Source organism: Lissotriton vulgaris, chromosome 2_1 (assembly GCF_964263255.1).
Source record: "Lissotriton vulgaris chromosome 2_1, aLisVul1.2, whole genome shotgun sequence".
NCBI classification, from domain to species: domain Eukaryota; kingdom Metazoa; phylum Chordata; class Amphibia; order Caudata; family Salamandridae; genus Lissotriton; species Lissotriton vulgaris.
This window is the reverse complement of record NC_141687.1, coordinates 1,418,315,188-1,418,337,194: the sequence shown is the minus strand read 5'-3', so window position 1 is coordinate 1,418,337,194 and position 22,007 is coordinate 1,418,315,188. Positions and strand designations below refer to the sequence as shown.

The 22,007-nt window shown below is 41.4% G+C and overlaps 1 protein-coding gene across 2 annotated transcripts in view; it reads left to right on the top strand.

Moving 5' to 3' along the window:
- RIF1 (replication timing regulatory factor 1) overlaps positions 1-22,007 on the top strand; it is a 424,226-nt gene that overhangs the window by 63,041 nt on the left and 339,178 nt on the right. For both annotated transcript variants that reach the window (XM_086957241.1, XM_086957240.1), the window contains exon 6: positions 1,420-1,609. In XM_086957241.1, the coding sequence (XP_086813367.1) occupies positions 1,420-1,609 (190 nt within the window). The remainder of the gene's footprint in view (positions 1-1,419; positions 1,610-22,007) is intronic.

Genomic DNA, 22,007 nt, shown 5'->3' with positions numbered 1-22,007 from the left:
TAGCACTTAGTATATTATACAGTTTAGTTTCAGCAAAGCAGATTCTTAGCACGTGAGTTCTCAAGCGGCCATATTAGATGCTATTGTGCAGAAGCAGATTTTTCCCTCCAAGCGTTAAGTCGTCATGCAGCTGACGCTTGGGCAGTCTAATTTCCAGCGTTAGCAGCCATCTTTAATTGCACTCTGGTTACTGGTAGCAAGCTTCCCCCTTTTCTAGAAAGTGTAAAATGTTGTGTAAAATTAGTATTACGAATGTTATTAATAATTTATTAAGTGGTTATATTATAGGATTATATCCGAGCAGGTTGCTTATTTGCGAAACCTTGCTCCATCAGTACATGGATAGATAAAATCAATCACTAGTTTCAGTGAAGCCATTATGTATCTGGGGAGCACTTATTTACCAGTTTCCAGCACATGCACTTAAAATTGCTTTCCTGTTCATTTGCAATATCTATGAATCAACTTGGACATCACAGGGGCATATCTGCACATGCAGATATGCCTACCCAGGTTTTATAGTGCATCGTACCCTAGGGCGGTGATGCTGCTGTAGGTGTGACTTCCCTATACTGTATGCAGTGTATATAGGCATGGCACATAGGCGGTGTGTTGTCTTCACACATCTCTGCACCCTGTCAGGCAGCTTGCAGTAGCAGTTCGCATGACTGTGCTAAGAGGTCCCTTAGGGTGGTACAGTACATGATGCAGCCCTTAGGCCCCTCTTTAGCCTTGCTGTCCTAGGTACCTAGGACAGCAGGGGTACCATTTACTAGGACTTGCAAGGGGTACTAAAGGTATTGTCAGTTGGGATCAAGTGCACCGTTTTAGGGAAAGCGAAATGGCATTAGGGCCTGGATAGCAGGAGCCCAATGGATTCTGTCAAAATTGCTTACACTACCAGGCAAAAAGTTGGGGGTAACAATACCAAAAAGGGCACTTTCCTACAGTTGTCAGAAGTAGTACCATTTACTCTTTGTTAACTACACTTAGTATATTATTTTTGTCATTGATTTTGCAAAGTCGGGCTCCGTCATGTTCTTTTTAGAAACTAACTAGACCATTCTTGCTGTATAAGTGGAAAAAGATTTAACACATTGTAGAAGGATATAGGAAAATACTATACAGACTATTGAAAGTTAAGTTATTTACTTAAAGCAGAGTAATGTATGGGTTGCTGCTTGTTATCACTCATTCACTTGCATATTTTCTTGGGTGTTTAGCTTTGTAGTGTGGTTTACCCACTCGGACCTTTTTTATAGTTAGCCAGTGCATATATTTAAAAGTTATATATGTTCTTAGTTGTTGGATGGTAGTTTATTGTTTCTTACACCCCACCCCCCTAAATAAAATAAATGGATTCATCAGTGTGACCCCCATTGCTTCTCTATGTAAGTGTTGTATTTGTGTAACACACAGACTATTGGAACAGACACCAACACAAATGGGAGAGGAGGCTGCCAGATGGGCAAAACTGGTCATCCCTTTAGTGGTCCATTCTGCACCAAGAGTGCGCTTAAGGGGTGCAACAGCCCTCGAAATTGGAATGCCACTTCTTCTTCAAAAACAGCAAGACGTTGCTGCCATAACCGAACCCTTGATGTCTACAGTAAGTGATTGTCTCGTTTTGTAGTTCCCACGAATGTTACTGTAATGTCTGTTTTCTAGCAACGGCATGGTTTTTTTTTGTTAATTTTTATTGAAGATGAAGAACACAGGATTGCAAAATGAACAATTTACAGTTCTGATATAAAGAGGAGTACATAAGTAAAAATCACTAATATTCATAAAGTACATGATGCATTGTAAGAGGGTACAATATTGCATAACTCTTATATTAGTAATTCCCCAAAATAATAGCTATGAAACATAAGAATACATAGTAAATCTGAAAATATCCTACTAACCTAATACATGGAAACACCTGTGTAAATACAGAGTAGAAACAAGATGAGAATAAAGAGAATTCGTTTTTTATAAAGGAAGAGTAAAAGAATAGCGGAAAGGAAAATGAGGATAGAGAGAGAAGAGGGGGGAAGAAAGAAAAAGGAGGAGGAAAGAGAAATAGAATCCTAAATCGTAGGGATTAAGGAGATGACGATAAAGAAGTAGTAAAAGGTAGCCGTAATCAGATTTAATTTGTAAAGGAATTGAAGATTGAGATACAGAAGTAATTCTATGTTTATCGCATTTTAAATTCCACCAAAGTAAAAAGGATAATTTAGAATTGTCTTTCCAGCAAGTTAATGACTTTAAAAGCTACAGCAAGAAATAGATTAAATAAAATAGACTTGGAGGTAATTTGATCAAACTCAGGTGACATAGTACCTAAAAAGACATTTTGAATGGTAAATTGAATCTTATACCGAAAAATCAAAATACATTTTGACCATACATCTTTCCAAAAAGTATGCACCTTAGGGCAATAAAAATACAAGTGTGTTAGAGACCCCTCTGTAGAGAGACTTGACCAACAAGCTGAGACAATGATTGATTGAATTTATGTAAAAGTAGAGGAGTAATAACCACACTATTGTATATAAAGTATAGGGAGTGCTTGATGTTTGCAGCCTTGGAGGTCTTAAACTATTTTTGCCCGAACTTATCCCATTGAGAAGTAGATAATGTCAAGGATATGTCCTGTTCCCATTCGAGTTCAATATTTGACTTAGTCCGTGTGCCCTCTGAAGTAGATACAATTTTGTAAATAAAAGAGGCACTTTGATATAAGGGAGTATCGGGTGTGAAAGATGTAGGAGTTGGGTTAGAAATAAATTTCTGTACACATTCCTGTAGTATGAGAACTAAAGTATTGTATTGCTAAATACATGAATCAGATAGGTGAACAGTCTTGCAAGTGATGGAAGGATAAAAGCACATTAACAATCATTTGATTGACATAAAAAATGCCCTTTTCTTTCCATTGTTTGTAATAAAAGGATTTGTGACGAAACTTAATATATTTATTAAACCAAAGTGAGGAGGCTAAAAAAGATTGATACTTATCAAAATTTTGAAAAGAAAGAGTATGTAAAAGGTATTGAGTGTTTCAAAATCGGGTATTTAGAAAGAAACGTACAGTTAGACGTACATGCAATATCTCGTACTGAAAAATCGTTTAGCAATGAGTTTTCAACATTAACCCATGAGGGTTTAGATAAATCCTGATAATCTGCAGCTAAAGCATAAACCTGACGAATCTGAAAAGAATTATGGTGTAATTGAAAGTCAGGAACTCTTACACCTCCTTCCTTTTTTGGGACAAATCAATTTGGAGATAGCAATACGAGCATGTTTATTATTCCAGGGAAATTTAATACATAAGGAATTAATCTGAGTAAAGTAATATTTAGGTATTTTAAATGGTAACCTAGATAATAAAAACAATATCTGTGGAACAATCATCATTTTAATTGTATCCAGCCTGCCCCACCATGATAAAAATAGAGTTGACCAAAGATTCAACAAATTGGTTATTTTAAGTTTTAAGGCGGTAAAATTATAAAGTTATGTATCACGAATGTTAGATGAAAACCATGTGCCTAAATATTTTATTTTTTGGGGACACCATGTGAAGTTAGATGAATCAAACATATGTCTATAACATGAAGGATTTAAGGGTAAAATCTCCGTGCAGCTAATGGAGAGGAATATTTTCTGCTAAGATTCAAGACATTAGAGAAAATTATCAGAAGCCAGACGGCCTGTGACAAAACCAGCTTGATCTGGTTTAATAATGGAGGGTATAACTTTCTCCAACCGAGATGCTAAGATTTTTGCCAAGATTTTACAGTCCTAATTAATGAAATGGAACGAAAATCTTTGCAAAAGGATGGGTCTTTATCTGGTTTAGGGATTACAATGATGAGGGCTTCCAAAAGAGAGCCACAGGCCTTAGAATTAGATATGAAAGAATTAAAAAGTTCTAACAATTTAGGGGCAAAAATTGAGAAGGCTAAAAATAATTAAACTGAAAAACCATCAGGGCCAGCGGCCTTTGCTTTTTTCAGGGATTTGAGAGCATCAGATAATTCTTGAAGAGAAAGATCCTCCTCAAGTTGTTTAAAAAGATCTGGGGAGGTTTTAGGTTTGGGAATAACTCAGAAAAAATAGGTAAAGTCTTCTTCAGATGGTGTAGTAGTTTCTGTGTATAATAGATTATAATATGATTCAAATGCATTAGTAATATCAGAGTCAGTTGAGGGGAGTGTATTAATTTGTTCTGAGTGAATAGGTGCAATAGTCTTACGTTCTGATTTGATTTTTAAATAATTTGTTAGCATCTCTCCTGCTTTGTTTTGACCTCCGTGGTATTTCAGTTTAATCTTAAGGAGGATGTTACATGCAGGCGCGCAACACCCATTGGGCTCACGGGGCTTCAGCCCCCCCTGTCGTCTGTGTCAGCCCGGGCAGAGACAGATTTGCGGACTGGCGAGCATCTAATTGCAGCTGCACCAGAGTACTAAACATGTCTTTAAAAGACCATTTATTGTGTGTTTACCCCTCCTTACAGCCACTCTGTCTATGGTTGGAAGAATTACCCCCGAAATATTTTTAAGGCACCCCCCCCCCCCCCCATACCACCCCCCACACACACACACACCTTGAAATTTGGCTCTAGTTGCCCGCCTGGTTACATGCATCTGTAGTAATAATTTTATTTAGGGTGGATTTAGCTTTAATTAATTCTTGTAGTGAGGATGGGGATTTAGATGAGTAGTATTTGTGTTCTAATGTTTTGATATGAGCTAATGTTTCCTTATATTTAGCATTCATTAGCTTTCTTTTTTTGATAAAATAGGCAATTGTAGATGCTCTAAAGGACGCTTTTAATGCATCCCAATTACTGTGTAGTGACATATCCAATGAATTGTTAAATACAAAAAATTCCTTGATAAAGGATGTTTCCGATACAAAGGTATGGTCTGATAGGAGGTGGTTATTAAAACGCCATCCACCTGGTTTGCATGTGGTAGTAGAAAGGTCAATAAAGGTAGACACATGTGCATGGTCTGAAATAAAAGTAGTACCAATTTCAGATGTTTGGAGACCAGGTAACAGTGATTTGGAAACTAAAATATAATCAATACAAGATCTAGTATGGTGTACAGGGGAGTAGAATGTAAACTCTGTGGTATCAGGATTACACGTTTTCCATGTATCCAATAGGGGACAGGAGGAAATAGCTGATTGAAATAATTTGTGAGTTTTATCTGGGTTAAATTTGCATTTAGATTGTGTGTCCGAAAAATGGTCCAACCAGTTAAAGTCACCACCAATCACGATGTCAGAATTTGAAAAAGATAATTTCAACTTTATAGATTGCCAAAATTCAGGATCTGGTTTTACAGGACCATAAATATTGAAGAAGGTAATTTGTCATTTATTAATGATAACATCAACTAATACCCAACGACCTGAGGAATCACAATCTGATGATAAAATGTGTGCATGAATAGATTTGTGAAATAATATAGCAACACCACCATGACAATCAGAAGCAGGAGAAAAACCAATTTGATTTACCCATTGGCGTTTAAGTTTGACATTTTTTGTCGTTGCTGTGTTTTTCCTGTAAAAAAGCAATCTGGGTTTTAAGTTTGGCTAAATGAGACAATACCTTTTGACGTTTGACAGGGTGACCAAGAACACGAACATTCCACGACACTACATTAACCATGACGTTGGGGTATAGGAAACAGATGGAAACTGGGACAAGTAACTGCAGAATCAACAAAAGAAAAAATGGTCAACATGAACTGAGACATATTATTAAATGTAAAATAGTTATTAAAGAATAAGACTAAAACTGAACTAAACTGTGATACATTTTTAGAAGTCAAATAGTTACCAAAAGACAAGACTAAAAAAAGAGAGAAAGAGGGGGAAGAAGAAAAAGGAAAAGAGGACAAAAGAAAGGAGGAAGCAAGAAAACAGATCAAGGAATAACATCCAGATTTGTAAAAAGAAAAGAAGTCTAAAGGAGAGAAGCATAGTGACGCCAGAGGACACGGACCTCAAAGATAGATAAAAAGACTAAGAGACAAGAAGAACCTCATGACTAAACGGAAAAACAAATATTCTGAGAATATTGAACCAACATGAATGATGAATTCAAAATGACAGTCCTAAAAAAGAGATGTATGGGGAAAAATAAATAACTTGAGAACAGTCAGGAAACATGCATGCTGAATTCAAAAAGACACTTCTAACAAAGAAGAAAATTCAAACATAAGTATCCATTCCATTAGATGAAAAGTCACGAAGATAAAGTGTGAGTTTTTCCGGATCATCAAATGAACGTGACCGACCATTATTTGTAATCTTGCAGATACATTGATGGAGGATTCCATATTGAATGTTAAGATGTCTCATCTGATGACGTAATGAAAGAAATTCTTTGCGATGAGCGTTTGTTGCATTGGAGATATCCTGAAAGATGAAAAGATTATGGCTGGACCAAATGAGACGACGTTTAAGTCTTATAGCCTTCAAAACCTCCATTAGTTCAGTAAATTCAAGAAAGAGCATTATGCCACGTGGTTTAGTAGCGGTAGGGTTTAAAAGTCCCAGACGATGAGCTCTTTGTATGTTGAGAGGATTTGTTGAAGCTTGGAAATCGAAGAGTTCTGGAAGGAGCTTTTGTAGAAATTATACCATATCTGGACCTTTAATGTTTTCCGGCAGACCATAAAGGCGTACAATATTTCTTCGATTTTCAAAGTCCTCAGTATGGATTTATAGCTTGTGAATTTCCTGTTCCAATAAAGTTATCTTAGTAGATACATCTTGTATGTCACTGACACGTTGTTCTAATTCCAGTACCTTGCCTTCCATTACAATCTATCTCTCTTCAATCAGTTTTTGGTTTGTTGTGGACAAAAAGGGTTGTAGACCACGGACTCCAAAACAGGATTCTGAGATGAGTGAATAGGAGAATGCGGGTCATTTTTATGTCTTTTTGGCTTTGTACCAGATCCAGATGGGTGTAGCAGAGTGAATATCATTAACCATTGTGAAATGCAAATGGAAACACCAATAAGTTAGAATAAAGATCATATATATGCAACAATTGCTGTAGAAAAAGCAAAAAGTAGTATGGTATAAGGACAGTCTATTCAAAATTAGATGAGGAATAAAAAGATCATCCAAACTACCAGAACAACCAATTAGTTTAATGAAGGTTCCTCATAAGCACAAAAGCTGGCTCTGTTTGATAGGAAGGCTGCCCCATTTCTTCAGTATATTAGTAACATTAAGAAAAGAGCGGTATATAATGAATTTGTATGAAGACAATAAATGAGCATTACAACTAGGCAATATGAGGAGAAAGATGAATCTTCCATAATGGCTTGCATTATCCCATTACAGGTACATCTTGTGGCACAATGCACATACACTGTATATCTGAATACAGCTATTTGTGTCTGCTCGGAGTATTAATTAGAGGTGACCTGTTAGTATCACGAATATCAACTCAATTAATGCCTTTGGAAGTAATTTGGGATACTGCAAACACCAGGAGTATATAAGCAGGTTCCTCACAGTAAGCAGCGACAAAGAGTTTTTAAAAGATGTCTTCTGAGTTAGTAAATAGCAGTATCATATTACAGCATGTGGTTCCTATGATGTTATGAAGTCATTTCAGATAGCAGGAGCGGTAAGACTTGGTAATTTAAATATACGCGAGCGCAGTGACCTGAAAAGGCGGCCGCTCGCGTGATGACAGGATAAAATTACCATGTATTGAAGCTGTGAGAGAACACACGCTTCTGAGCTTTCCAAATGCTTAATGTCTCTTGCAGCAATCAATAACAAGTGATAGGATGCGGTGACTGTGAATTTATTTCCAGTTTTAATATAAAGTGAAGAAATTACCGCGAGTCCCAAATGACTTGAAAAACAGCAAACCTCTCTTCGGAAAGCGGTCTCCAAACTCACTGCATGTTCTATTAACGAAGGCAGTCACTCCAGACCCGAAGAATCTGGATAAGAGGCTCAAAGTATTCCAGAGTCCTGCGATGCGGAGGAGCTCTCACGGGGTCCGCCATTTCGCCTCTGCATGCAAGCCACGCCCCTGTGAAATGTTGATTTTCATGCTGTTAGCACCAGGCCATAACCCACCATATGTATTCACTACATTTTCTGTTGAGTAAGACATTTGTAAATGTGTTCGTATTCTTTTGCGTTTGAGACACTAGATGTCTTCAGATGTGTGAAAATGGCACTGTAAATGCCATTTTTACTGCCCAGTAACAGCTATGCATCACTAATAACCACTTTCTCTCATGAACACAGAGCATGAGACCTAGTTGTCTTAATACTTGATTGGATGCACACTTCAGTGCCAGCACAAAGGCTGCCAAAGCTCTGCTTTAAGGACTACAGAATCTGCCTCGGTTTGCGATTCCCTCTTGCTATACAAAAAATCCATAAGTAAATGAATATTGGTGCTATTAATTTGGGACAGTGCCCCAGGAATCTAATTAACCCTGAAAGACTGTTTGTATACAAGCTAGTTATCTACTGCTTGTCAGCTGTTCTACTGCCTATATGTGGTCAAAAGTAACTACATCAAGAGATTTGGCACTTGAGATCATAGATCTGGGCAACTAACAGTTGCTTGTCTAATTGTTGATTCTCTATATCTATATATCTATATCCAACCGCCAGTAGGTAGTTATAGTTAGGACCTAGTTTCCATAGGAAATCCACAACATTCTATTTGGAATAACTTTGGCGCCGGTTGACTAGTCTTCGCGAAATTCTCCACAAAGATGGGGCGCTCCGCTCCTATCCAGAAAGTTTCGAGGTGATTCATCAAGTGGGGGCTGAGTAAATAGGGGGGTCCCAAAACGTGTTTTTCCCATGCAATTTTCCAGAGAGACCTTTAAGTGAGGCTACAGCCCGAACTGCTGAACGGAATTGCACCAAATTTGACAAAAAGGTAGTTTGGTCTGCAGATCACGCTTTTTGTTAAATGGTGTAAATCCGTTCAGTAGTTCCTGAGAAAATGAAAAGTAAAATCATAGATATATCTATAGACTTAAGTATGGTACGCGTACCCTCCCGAGCACGAGCTTTATGCTAATTGGCTGTCAACACTCCAAACCAGGATGTGTTGGCACCTATCTTGTGCCTTGGTAGAATTTTTTTTTTTTTTAATTGCGGGATACGCGTATGCCGCCGAAAACAAACAAACCCTGAAGCCGCTTTATTGGTAATTAGGCCCCTGGGGGGCCAAATCCTGGGGGCAATTTTCTTATTATAATGGGGGGCCCCCGGGGCTATATTATGTATGCGGGGGGGCTCACGCCCCCCCCCCACACACCCCGGGGACCGCCACCTCCCGAGGCTCTAATATTGAGAATAAGGGGGCCGTGACGGACCCCCCCCAGCCCCGGGGACCACCAACGTTTAAAAGCCCCGGGGCCTTTTAAATGTTGGGAGAGGGGCTGCGCGCCCCCCCTCCTGGAGCCTTGTGGTGGCCCTGGGGACTGCCAGCCCCTAGGGACGGCTCCTGCAGTGTCCCAGGGTGGCCACCCCAGGGACACTGTAGTTTGCTACAGCAAACTGCTTTGGTTTTTGAAAGAGCAGCTGCTCCCCATGCAGAAAAGCAATGCCGGCTCCCGCAGGATGCGGGGAGCCGGCAGGGACCGTGGGGGGCTTGGGGATCACGGTCACCAACGGAGAGGGCCAGGCCCCGGGGGATGGGGTCCCCGGGGCCAGAAGTGGCCCGGGAGGGGGGGGGGCCACGCGGCCCGCCTCCCCAAATAATTAAAAAATGTAAAAAATAATACTGTCATTTATCCGGAAGTGTAACCACATCCTGTGGAAGAACTCAAAAATCTACATCTCGCAAGATTATAGTAAGGAGACAGTCGAACTACGGAAGGCGTTCCTGGCCCTTCGTCCACAGCTTCAAACGAGAGGTTACCAATATGGATTCGTTGGCCCTTCCAAATACAGAGTCTCTGCATGGATCCACACAGATCTTCACAGACCCACTAAAACTCAAAAGACTCCTGGGCAACCAAGATATCCAAGACATGGACACGAATGGCCCAATTGATGAGAATACAAATGATGGTAATACCCAGCCTCCCTCTTCGGCGTCTGCCTCCGCAACAGCTACAGCTTCAACGACTACTCCTGCGACGGCATCTGCGACTGCCTCGGCCTCTGCTTCACCTCCGGCCCAACGCTGAGTATCCTTTGTTTTATTATAACCATGCTCCATGTACGCATATCTCTGACAATCTTTTTGCCTAAAGCTGCGTTCATTATTGACTGTTTGCCAGTTTTGGCTGCCTCCATCTGCGACATACACGATTTAATGGGAACCTGCAAGTAACAGACTCTAAAGCTGAGCTGATCAGGTCCCCATCGAATATCTGCTTGGGTCCTAAGATCCACATACTACTAGACACTATTACATTGAGGAACAGTCTCGGATGTATACATGATGGAGGGGCTAAATATTGTTATAATATTGTTATTCTCACTCCAGAATCCTTGAATTTGTATACTGATGTCATCGTCACGGTTATGCTATTGCTGTTGTCATGGCTACAGGCATGTCAATAACAACACCTTGCATGCAGATCGGGTATGTTTAGACATCCATTGCCTTCTATTACACAGAGTCTAATGCAAAAACTCTGATTACGCTACATGATGTTACATTACATGTTCTCCAAAACCGAGTTAGCCTCTAATTACGTTAGACTAGCCATGAATCTGCTAGAAGGGCTAGTATTAGCTTGTTCATGTTCTGTCATGGTCACACCTGCTGTGATAATTCGTGATAATTTGTTATGGTATAGAATTCCAGTTCCAACTCCTGTAAGTGTATTATTACCCACGGGAAGATAATGCTGTTGTTATTTTTCTCGAGTCGCCATACCTACAAGTTGCTTTTGGGGAGGGGGGGGTGGGGGGCCTAGGGTTTGGGGCTGGGGTGTATGTGGGGTTGTGTACATTTTGGTTTTAATTAATGTTTTCATTAATGTTCTAATTTTCAGCAGTGGTTGCATTTTGTCGTCAGTCAATGCGCACTTCTCTTACAATGTTACAAAGAGGGATTGTACACTAGCATGTCTTGCGCTGGAGGTTATGCCCACAGCCAGAATACTTGATACTCGAACTGCCATTATAGGGAACAGGTACACAAAGGAGGATGGGAACAAAGCACAGGGTGTAAATTTACAACCCTGGGATACTGACGGTAATACACTCTAATAATGACTACATCCTCGTCAGTGATTAACACACCTCTGGGGGTGCATCAGATGGGGAAACTGAAGATATTCTCCCTTAATGTCAAAGGTCTTAACAATCCAGTAAAACGCCAAAAGATCTTAGACTACCTACGCAGGCAAAAGGCAGATATAGCATTGCTCCAAGAAACGAAATTGGAGGCTAAACAGTTATATACTCTTAGGAATAGATTTTTCAGGGAAGTCACGGGCTCAGACCCGACTGGGAAGAAGAATGGTGTAGCTACTCTGATCTCCAAAAAATCTAACATTGACCTTCTTTCATCTACATCTGACACGAAGGGGAGATGGGTCTCAGCAAAACTTCTGAAGGATGGGACGGAATTCTATATTACAAACATATACGCACCGAACACATGTGACTTAAAGTTTTGGTCGGACCTTACAAAAGAAATCGAAAAAATCCCGGACTTGGCAGTCCACATCCTGGCGGGGGATTTTAATCTGCCACTTGACCCAACACTGGACAGAGATTCGCGATGTCCCTTTCGTAGTAATAAATCTCATAGGGCCTTCAAAAATTTATGTCAGCAATTTCACCTGGTAGATTCCTGGCGCCTACAAAACCCGGTTGACAGGGACTACTCATTTTACTCCTCGCCCCATGACTCATTCTCACGGATTGACTATCTGTTTATCACACAGAACGCTACACCCAGAATACTAGAAACCACAATAGAACCAAGACTTGTGTCCGATCACTCATGCATTACTCTCACCATCTCAGACATAAAACCGTCTACCCGTCAGTCAACATGGCGGCTCAATGATGAGGTTCTTGAACACGAACAACACCGAGCGACTATTCAATCCGCTATCAATGAATATCTGGTACACAACGCTAGAGGGGATACCTCCGACTTAACTAGGTGGGAGGCGCTTAAAAGTACTCTGAGGGGTGTAATTATCAAAATTAAATCTGCCATGAACAAGAATCATAATGGGAAATTAGAGGAGCTAGAAAAAGAAATTTCAAATCTGGAGGCTAAGTACTTGCAGAGCAGAAAAACTGAGTTACTAAATAAGCTAGCCAATAAAAAATACGAATATAATAAAATTGTAAGTGAAAGGGCAGGGGTCTGGCTCGATAGGAGAAAACGGTTCAAACTGTGCGAATCAAACAAAGCAGGTAAAAGTCTGGCTGCATATCTCAAATTTAAAATACAAAAAAACACAATAAACTCCATAGCTGATAACTTGGGTGTTTCCCACTCTGACCCAGCCAAAATTACAGACCTCTTTAAGGAATTTTACGAGAAACTCTACTCCAAGAATGCAGAAGTGGAAAACCAAAAGATTAATGAATATTTGAATAACTGCAATCTCCCTTCCTTGTCTGAGGAAGAACAAACAGACATAAACGGCCCGATCTTGCTAGCGGAAGTCCAGTCTGCCATTAAATCTCTAAAGTGTGGTAAAGCCCCGGGTCCGGACGGCTTTTCCGCGAAATTTTATAAATGCTTTTCCATGTCAGTCGCACAGCCCCTGCTCAACATGTTCGAGGAAATAAGCGAAACGGGCGAAGCTAAGGGCACCCTCTCAGAGGCCACAATTGCAGTTATCCCGAAAGAAGGGAAAGACCCCACCCTAACTAAAAACTATAGGCCCATTTCTCTCATAAACCTTGACTGTAAATTATTTGCATCCATCCTGGCGGCACGTCTCCAGAAAATACTACCAAAACTCATACATTCTTCCCAGGCGGGATTCATGAAAAACAGGTTGTCTAGTGACAACACCAGGACACTAGCACATGTATTAGAGAAAGCGAAACTACTATCTACCCCCACAGCAGCAATAACACTAGATGCTGAAAAAGCATTCGATAAGGTAGACTGGAGGTTTCTGGAGGCTGTGCTCCATAAATTTAACCTAGGCCCATTACTCATAAAGATGATCATGTCCCTTTATCACTGTCCAGTAGCGAAGGTCAGGGCGGGTGGGTCGCTCTCGTCACCTTTTCGACTACACCAAGGCACAAGACAAGGTTGTCCCCTCTCCCCGTCACTATTCGTGTTGGCGATCGAGCCTTTCCTATATCAGATTAGACATAACGAAAATATAGCTGGGATCCCCTTCAATGACTGTGTCATAAAGTTAACAGCATATGCAGACGATGTATTGGTAGTTTCAGAGAAAGCGAACGAAGCAATTCCGGCCCTACTCAAGACGATTGATGAATTCTCTAAAGTATCCGGATACAAACTAAACAAAGACAAGACAGAAGTCAAATCGCTCAATAATCTGGGGACTAAGGACATGATAGGAGATTCGGGACTCACATGGCAGCCGGGCTGCTTTAAATACCTGGGGTTAGATTTTGATAGCGATCTAATCTCCACAATCCGCACTAATGAAAAATCAGTGTTAAACAAAATACATAAGCTTCTAGATGGGTGGTCCCCAAAATATCTTTCCTGGTGGGGCAGGGCTGAAACCCTGAAGATGATGGTAACCCCCTTAGTTAATTATATAGCATGCATGCTCCCAATGACTTTTTCTGATGACTTTGTCAACAAGGTGGAGAAGCTGTTTGGCACGTTTCTGTGGCAAGGGAAGAAGCCAAGGATATCAATGAAGAAGCTACAACTAGCTAAAGAGAAAGGCGGCCTGGGCCTCCCGAACTTCAGACACTACCAAACAGCGTTCTTATGTAAACAAGGTGCCTTATGGTTAATCAAAGATTCAGAATATACTCCGTTGTGGATAGACATTGAAACAGCGATATTGGACAGCATCCCTCTCGTGGCCCTGCTCACCATGGACCTTACACATATACCCCATTCCAAATATATTCTGTTGAATACAAGGAGGGCTCTCCTGAAACTTGACCATGTAAACCACAAAGGGCTAAAGATCAAAAAATCCACATCAATGGCTCTCTGGTACAACCCACTACTGAAAATTAACGGTACACCGCTGCGGTGGGCACACTGGTCCACGAAGGGTATCAACTTAGCAAGTGATCTCTTTGAAGGGTCTGAGCCCCTCCCATTCTCGTCCCTACAAGCCAAACATGCCCTTACACCTTTAGATTTTTACGACTTTCTGAAGCTAAAGGCAATACTCTCTGCACGCTCCTTGTCCTAATCTGTGCCATGGTTGTGGGACTCTGCTCCACGCATCTATAAATCTGGGCATTTCGTCTCAAAGGTCTATAAAATGCTCCTCCCACTTCCGCAGAAAACTAACAGGAAAAATGAGATGAAATGGGAAACAGAATCGAACACGACAGGTATGACATTTGATTGGGAGATAATACACACCACTGCATTTAGAAACAAGATTTCCCCTATCCTCTCACAGACTAAATTCATGTTAATTAACAGAGCGTATTGGACTCCTGAAAGACTCTTTAAGACGAATCTGAGGGAATCGCCAACTTGCTGGAACTGTGATGCAGGGGTGGGGGACTTGGCTCACATGTTATTTAACTGCATCTTACTGAAGGGCTACTGGAACAGAATATTTGATTGTATTACGCACATCTTTGGCTTCAATCCACCAAGAGAGTTTGCGTATGTTCTATTGGGGGTACAAGAGCCACGTCTGGCCAATCCAGTCGATCGTCAACTCCTTGATCTCCTCCTCACCTTGGCATGCAAGGTGGTTTTGTGTAAATGGAAGAACCCCTCGGAGGTGACATTCAAAATGTGGCAAGATTGGCTGTCCTTCCTAAGAGGCGCAGATAACCCTGTGCTACACACCTCAACGAACCGCTTCTCCCATAAAAAGCTTTGGAGGGCCCTGGATGCTTCCTCCTTTTCGTTTGATCCCCCTTAGAGTAATGACCTATCCTCTAATCATCCTGTCCCAAACAGCAATCCCCCGAATTAATGATTGTACCGTAAACGCGCTTCCTGATGGTCTCGCAACTGCAATTGTATTCATGTATGTATGATTAGTATGTCAAAATATGTCCACTGCTGATGTCTCTTTTTGGTTTATTTAGGTTTGTCCACGTCACTTATGAGTAAATGATTCACCCACCACTTTCCTTCTTTTATACTTTGCCTGTTCAGGCCTTGAATATGTAGAATCGTTGTAATATCCTTTTTTACCTCTTTGATCCTTATTGTACTGTATTGTCTTGTACTTGTTTTGTTCCTGATTTGAAATAAAAACGATTTCAAAGAAAAAAAAAAAAAAATGTAAAAAATAGAGGCATGCTGGCCATAGGGGATGGGGTCCGCGGGGCCTTTAGTGGCCTGAGGGAGGGGCCCCCCTCAAACATTTTTTTTAAAATGTGGCCATGCCCTGGGGGATGGGGTCCCCAGGGCCTGGAATTAGCCACGGGAGGAGGGGGGGGGCGAGGAATGAGGGGCACCTTCCTGTAAAAAAAAAAAAAAAAATGAATAAATATTAGGGGTTAGGCCCCGGGGGATGGGGTACCCAGGGCCCAAAAGAAAAAGGGGGGGCCTTCTATAAAAAAAAAAAAAAAAGGATCGGGGAGGAGGCCACGCCCCTCCATGCATCACTCTGCAAACGCCCCCCCTGGCGCGTTTGCAGAGGGGAAGTAATTCCCCTTGAATATTGGGGGTCCCTGGGGGCCAAGTAGCCCACCAGGAACCTCCAGTATGCGCCAGGGGGCTGCCTTGCAGAGAGGTGTAATGAGGCCACGCCCGTTTTTACACCTCTCTGCAACACAACCCCCGGCACATACTGGAGGTTTCTGGTGGGCTAGTTGGCCCCCAGGGACCCCAGTATTCAAGGAGATTTAGTTCCCCCTCTGGAAACTCGCCAAGGGGCTGCGTTGCAGAGGTGTGAAATGAGGCCACGCCCCTTTTTACACCTCTTCAACGCAGCCCCCTGGTGCATACTAAAGGTTGCTGGTGGGCTAGTTGGCCCCCTTTCACCGCCAGTATGCAAGGGGACTTAATCCCCCAACTTAAAACGCACTACTGGGCGCTTTTGCACAGTGGTGAAGGTAGGGGGCGGGGCTTGAGGTGATATGTGTGCAAACATGCCCTGTGGGGCATTTTAAGTTGGAGGATTAATTCTGCTTCAATCCAGAGGCCCCCTAGGGGCCAACTAGCCCAACAGGTACCTCCAGTAAGCGCCACGGAGCTGCGTGTTGTGAAAAGGGGGCGTGGCCTCTGAACACCTCTCTGCAACGCAGCTCTCTGGCGCATACTGGAGGTACCAGGTGGACTAGTTGGCCCACAGGAGACATCAGGGTTGAAGAGTAATAATTCTCCCAACTCGCGTCACAGGGCGTATTTTCACACGTTACCTCAGGCCCCGCTCCCTTCCTTCACTATTGAGCAAAATATTCCTCTAAAATCAGCCGAACTGCGAATTCCGATTTACTCACCTGTTATCAGGAGAGACCGCAGTGCTGCATCTTTCAGCCCACTACTGATCCTGAAAAGTAATTCTAACCATACTTACCAGTAACTTGAATTTCCTTCCATAGGATATCATTGCCTGCTATATAAAATATATATAAATGAAAAAAATAAAACTAATTAAAAAAATATGACAATTACAATATTAAAAAAAAAAAATCAATGTATATTAAAAATATGTAATGTGATTTAAAAAATAAAATATCCAAAAATAAATACTTTAAAACAATGTAGTAAATTAGTATAAAAAATGTAACCATACTTTTAAAAATTATCATTTACAAAGCCTTTGAAATTCACTGAAAAAACCATAGGTTTCAGCACGTTATAGTTAGGAATTAGCATTGAAAAAACCTTAGAAATTCACTGAAAAGATCATAGGTTTCAGCCACATTAAAGTTAGGAATTAGCATTTAAAGAACCTTAGATATTCACTGAAAAAACCATAGGTTTCACACATGTTATAGTTAGCTGGACATTTCACTCATACAAACCCTTGAAATTCCCCTGTTATAGTTAATTCAGCTAACTATAACTCGCGCGCCCGCAATGCACTGCTGACGTCACATATTACATCACTCATGACATGGTCAGTGACATCACTCATGACAGCCCACAACTGGAACTAGTTTGTGGAGCTCGTCCTAAATAAACAGAAAGCGAGGGTCCCTTCCTCGGACCGCCACTGGTTCACTTGTATCATCCTGTCACAGAGGTCTAATGATAACAGCAGCTTGAGAAGTTACATCATCAGGCAGGCCTGTTTAATCCATCTGGCCGCACTGCAGTGCGAACACGAGCTGTATGTAGATGGTGATCCAACTCTGTGTCCCCTTTTCAGGCTGTGCTTTCCGGAAGTAGCATCAAAGCCGGCTTCCCGAAAGTAGCCTTGAGGGTGTGAAAAATGACTTAAAATGGGTAAAAAACATAACCAAGTAGGAAAACTATACGGTGACTGCTAGCATTTTTATTCAAAAACAAGCTACAGCACATTCAACAGATCTAGGTTTATTGCGCTTAGCACATGCAGTCTGAGCACATTAAAACCAAACAAACAAGATCTGCACCTAATGATCCCCTTCTTTTCATACCGTGGGGGTTGATTTCTGTATCAAACAAAGCTCGAATGGCTTGGGACCCGTCATAATAGACCTGTAATTCCTGTGGCTTAGAAAAAAGAAAGGACTATTAAATTAAGGCTCTCCTCACCAGACCTTCTTTTCATATAGGAATGTATTTTCATCTTGAGATACCTAGAGGACAGTATTGAAGGCAAGGAAGCCTTAAGTATTGATGGCCTTTTATTTCTGTGAAATAGAAATCAAAATCCAACTGCACGTGTGCGAAACTGATGCGAAGTAGGGCTGGAATGACCCCTGATAGGGGCTGGCAGCAGGGTGAGGAAATGGAGAGGAACATGAGGGTGGGAGGGGGCTAGCAGATGACAGAGTGCTGAGAAAGTAGTTCCTTATGCAGTTCAATGCAAGCATTGATTTGTAGGCAGAAGGAACAGACGAACCCTACATCTAGTAACATCAGGTCCGAGAGTAATATTCTCTGAGCCGAGCCATTGGTTGAAAGAGCTTTCAAAAAGCCAGCTGTTGAGGAGGTGGACCTAAAGGACACTCCTAAGTATATTGTAAGCAAAATGGATGTTTGACAACTGCCCTATCAACCCAGACCTAATTATGTGAAGGGATAAATACCTGTTCTTATATTAGTCATTCAATAAATGGCGAAAAGGATTGCTGTCGCCAGGTCTAGGAACATGACTGTGGAGTCTGTTTAAAAGGATGTGGACAATACAGCCACAACAGCTCATACTGAACACATGGCTCCAGTTTGCATCGGTATATTGATCTGCAGGGCACAAACCAGGATTAATAATTATTTAAAGTTAAACGTGGATTAGAGGTGGTCCATTTTCTATCTAGATTCAATCCTTTTTCTCTGTGTGAGAGTTCTTCTATCAGGTCTTCACACCAAATATATTGCATACACAAACTTCACATTCTTAGCATATTCTTGATGTAGTTTAAGCAGTGTATTAACCAAGTAAATCTAAGGAAAGTGGGACTTTGTTCAACGTGTGAATTGGGAATTGGTGAGAACCGGTATTTCTGACTTTAAAAAAATAGGCCGATTTCTAGTACACAATTTTAATGTTTTGATCCATTCATGATTCCAAAAAGGATGGGGCAACTAATTTTATTCCTAGAAGTGTGATGTGTAGGCGGCATTCACAAGAAGCATAGAATTAATCTTTGTTTTTGTTATAGAAGTTTCTGTCCCTTGGAACTTCTTACCGGGCCTTCGTTAAGATGCTACTGGGCATATTATATCCAGCAATCCCAATTTGGGAATTACAGTAAAATATATTTTTTAGTGACTAGTTCTTAACATTACCCTTAGTGTAAACCTTGAAGGGCTGTGAATAGGAACCTCATTGGTTTACTGCGGATTTTAAAATTTGCTTGGAAAGTGGAAATGGTGGGAGAGAGGGAAAGTTGGGTATCCTATTTTAGTGCTACATTCTACTGCAGTTTTTGTCATAGCTGGGGGGCCTTAGCAAACACGAATGTGTATTTCTCAGTTTCAGTTAGGTTATCCTTTGGAGAAAAAAAAGGGTTAACAATTGATTTCCAAAGACCCTTTGTTCCTAAGGAGTAAGTGCAAATGCAGCTAATGAAGCTAATCATATACTTAGGTGGAGTTATAGCTATGTTTGGATAGTACCAGCCCGTATCAGAGATTTAGTTGGATGGACTGGTACAGGAACTGTTGGGTGCGACTTGTCTATAAATTGTTAGTGCTGTGCGGGTCCAAACTTAGAAAGTTGCCTTGTTAGTTCAGGTATGCCAGACAGTACAATTCTGTTGTCGAATGGGTGCACGTCCTCAGTCTGCACTATTGTTCACCTGGTTACATGTGCAAATAGGAGCTGTCTGCTCGTTTTGATATAACCCCAGGAAGAGTGAGCTTCTATGGTCCAGATTGTCGTTAATCAAACGAAGTTTGAGTCCTAGAAAACTCCACTTTTCTAAATACTTTTTGAAAAGGAGACTGAGAGGGCGGATTGAGTGAGTGGGCGAGGAGAGCGGTGAAGATGAGGTAGGGAGCAGGAGGTGAGCCTCGAGTGGTGTGCGCAGACGCGCTTGGGAGAGCAGACTTCACTTTTCAAGCACTGCACTTTAGCTTGTGGCGCGCCGCTGCTCTCACCTGCAAGGTGGATGCCGCCACAAGCAAGAGTGCAGTGCTTGAAAAGTGAAGACCGATGGCTAAAGGACCTTGTGAGCTACTTTTTAAAAAGGAGATGGAGAGGGCGGAGCCAGTGAGTGGCCGGGACGTGTGGGTGAGGAGATAGGGAGATGAGGTAGGGAGCAGGAGTTGAGCCCGCGAGTGGTGCCCACGTGCGCTTGGGAGAGCAATCTTCACTTTTCAAGCACTGCACTCGTGCTTGCGACGCGCTGCTGCTCTCACCTGCAAGGTGGATGCCGCCACAAGCACGAGTGCAGTGCTTGAAAAGTGAAGACAGATGGCTAAAGGCCCTCCTAGGGCAGGGCATGGGCGTTGCCTGGGGAGACCTAAAACGGGGTGGTAATGCTTAGTATGAGGTCTATCCTGGTACCTTTGTAGTTTTAGGGGAGGGTTTGTGAGTTTCCCTGAAAAAACAAAAGCGCGTCATTGAAGAAAAACTGCTTCTAACATTTTGGACCCAATGCTCAAGGGCAGGTGTGTACAACATATTAATCTACAGAAATGCATGCTGCAAGCTTATTATTGCAGCAAAGTAATATTAGCCTTAATTGTCGACTTTTTCAGTGCTGAAGGAATACAGTGTATCCTATTAATTCGTTTTCAAAACTCTTTACTGTTGTGTTGACCTCTCAAAATTAGCACAGAGCAAAAAGTGTGTAACTTGATATTGAAAGGGTTTTGGGTGAGTTTTTTTATTTTTTATTTAAGTAATGTTATCTAGACTGTTACTGGATACTATCCTCCGTCTTACGTTCTTTTGAAACATCTGTTGCCCGTTGCTTAGAATTGAAAATGATTTTCTGGCAAATACATTTCACATATTCCCACACCCTCATTTTCTTCCACCCGTCGTAGAAGGCCTTCATGCTTATTTTATTGCTCGAGGGCTATAGGAAACTGGACATAGAACTGAGAAATACCATGTTCTGGGTAAAGAGGCGAAGAAGGGCAAAGTTAATTATGTTTTTTCCTGGAATAATGAGCATAATGGTGAAGAGAAATAGTTTTGGTTGTAATTGTTTATGTAATACCTGCTTTAGATTTATTGTAATTTGCGATTTCCTCAGTCCCAGAATTTATAGGAGGCTGAAATGCCAAATTAATTATGAACAGGGAAGTGAAAGATACAGCAGTGTTCACATAAATAGCTACTACTTTCTGTCCAATTGTTGGCGTTCAAAACCCCAGTGATTCGTTATAGATTAGAAAGCCAAGTGGCTCAAGTGGTATTGCAGTTTGTAGATTCCGTATTTATTGTTAAACTCTGCCAAAACTGAAATTCTTTTCATCCCTAGCTCAGTTGCTTCCACCACTGTCCTTATCTATTTTGTTCTCTTAGTAATGGACCAAGTAGCACTTTTTAATAGGGCCATGTCACTTGAATCCTTCAACTCCCCTCTCTCTCCATAGAAACAGTTTCCAAAGGGCATGTATTATAATAATAATAATCCACATTTGTAAAGCGTGCACCATCACCCGTTAGGTTCTCTAGGCGCTGGGGGCCGTCGGGAAGATTAAGCAAGCTATTGCCTAGAGTCACATGGTGCTGAGCTAATCTGCCGCCCGCCCCGGGGATCGGACCGTGATCCCCAGATTCCGGAGTCAGTCACCCTGGCTGCGGTGCCACACTTCTCCCTATATGTATTAGAAACATCTGACTTCTTTTCCCTTTCCAGGAGACTAAAGCCCTGGTCAACATTGTTTATGCATAAGCTGGCCTAGTACAATGGTTTGGTTGTGTTTTCTTCTCTACTCATGCTTGACTGTTAGCAAAGTCCATAGCAGTTTTACTGCAAAATGCTCACAATGGTTTCCAAAAGCATTCGTGGTGGAGACCCTCTCTATCTCCCCAACATTTCATCACCTTCATTACACTTCCAATCTTCATATTTTGCAATACCAATATCTCCGTGCATGCCTCAAAGCGGATCCCTTGATCTAAATAGCCACCTGCTCTAGAATCAGAACTACCTCTTCTCACAATTTAAGCACATACACATCACACACAATTCATCCCAAAAAATATAGTGCCTTTAAACTATCAAACAAGCTACTGTAATTGTTACATAATCTAAATATGTTCCTCAATATGATCTGATGTACCTTAAAAGTTGCTATGTAT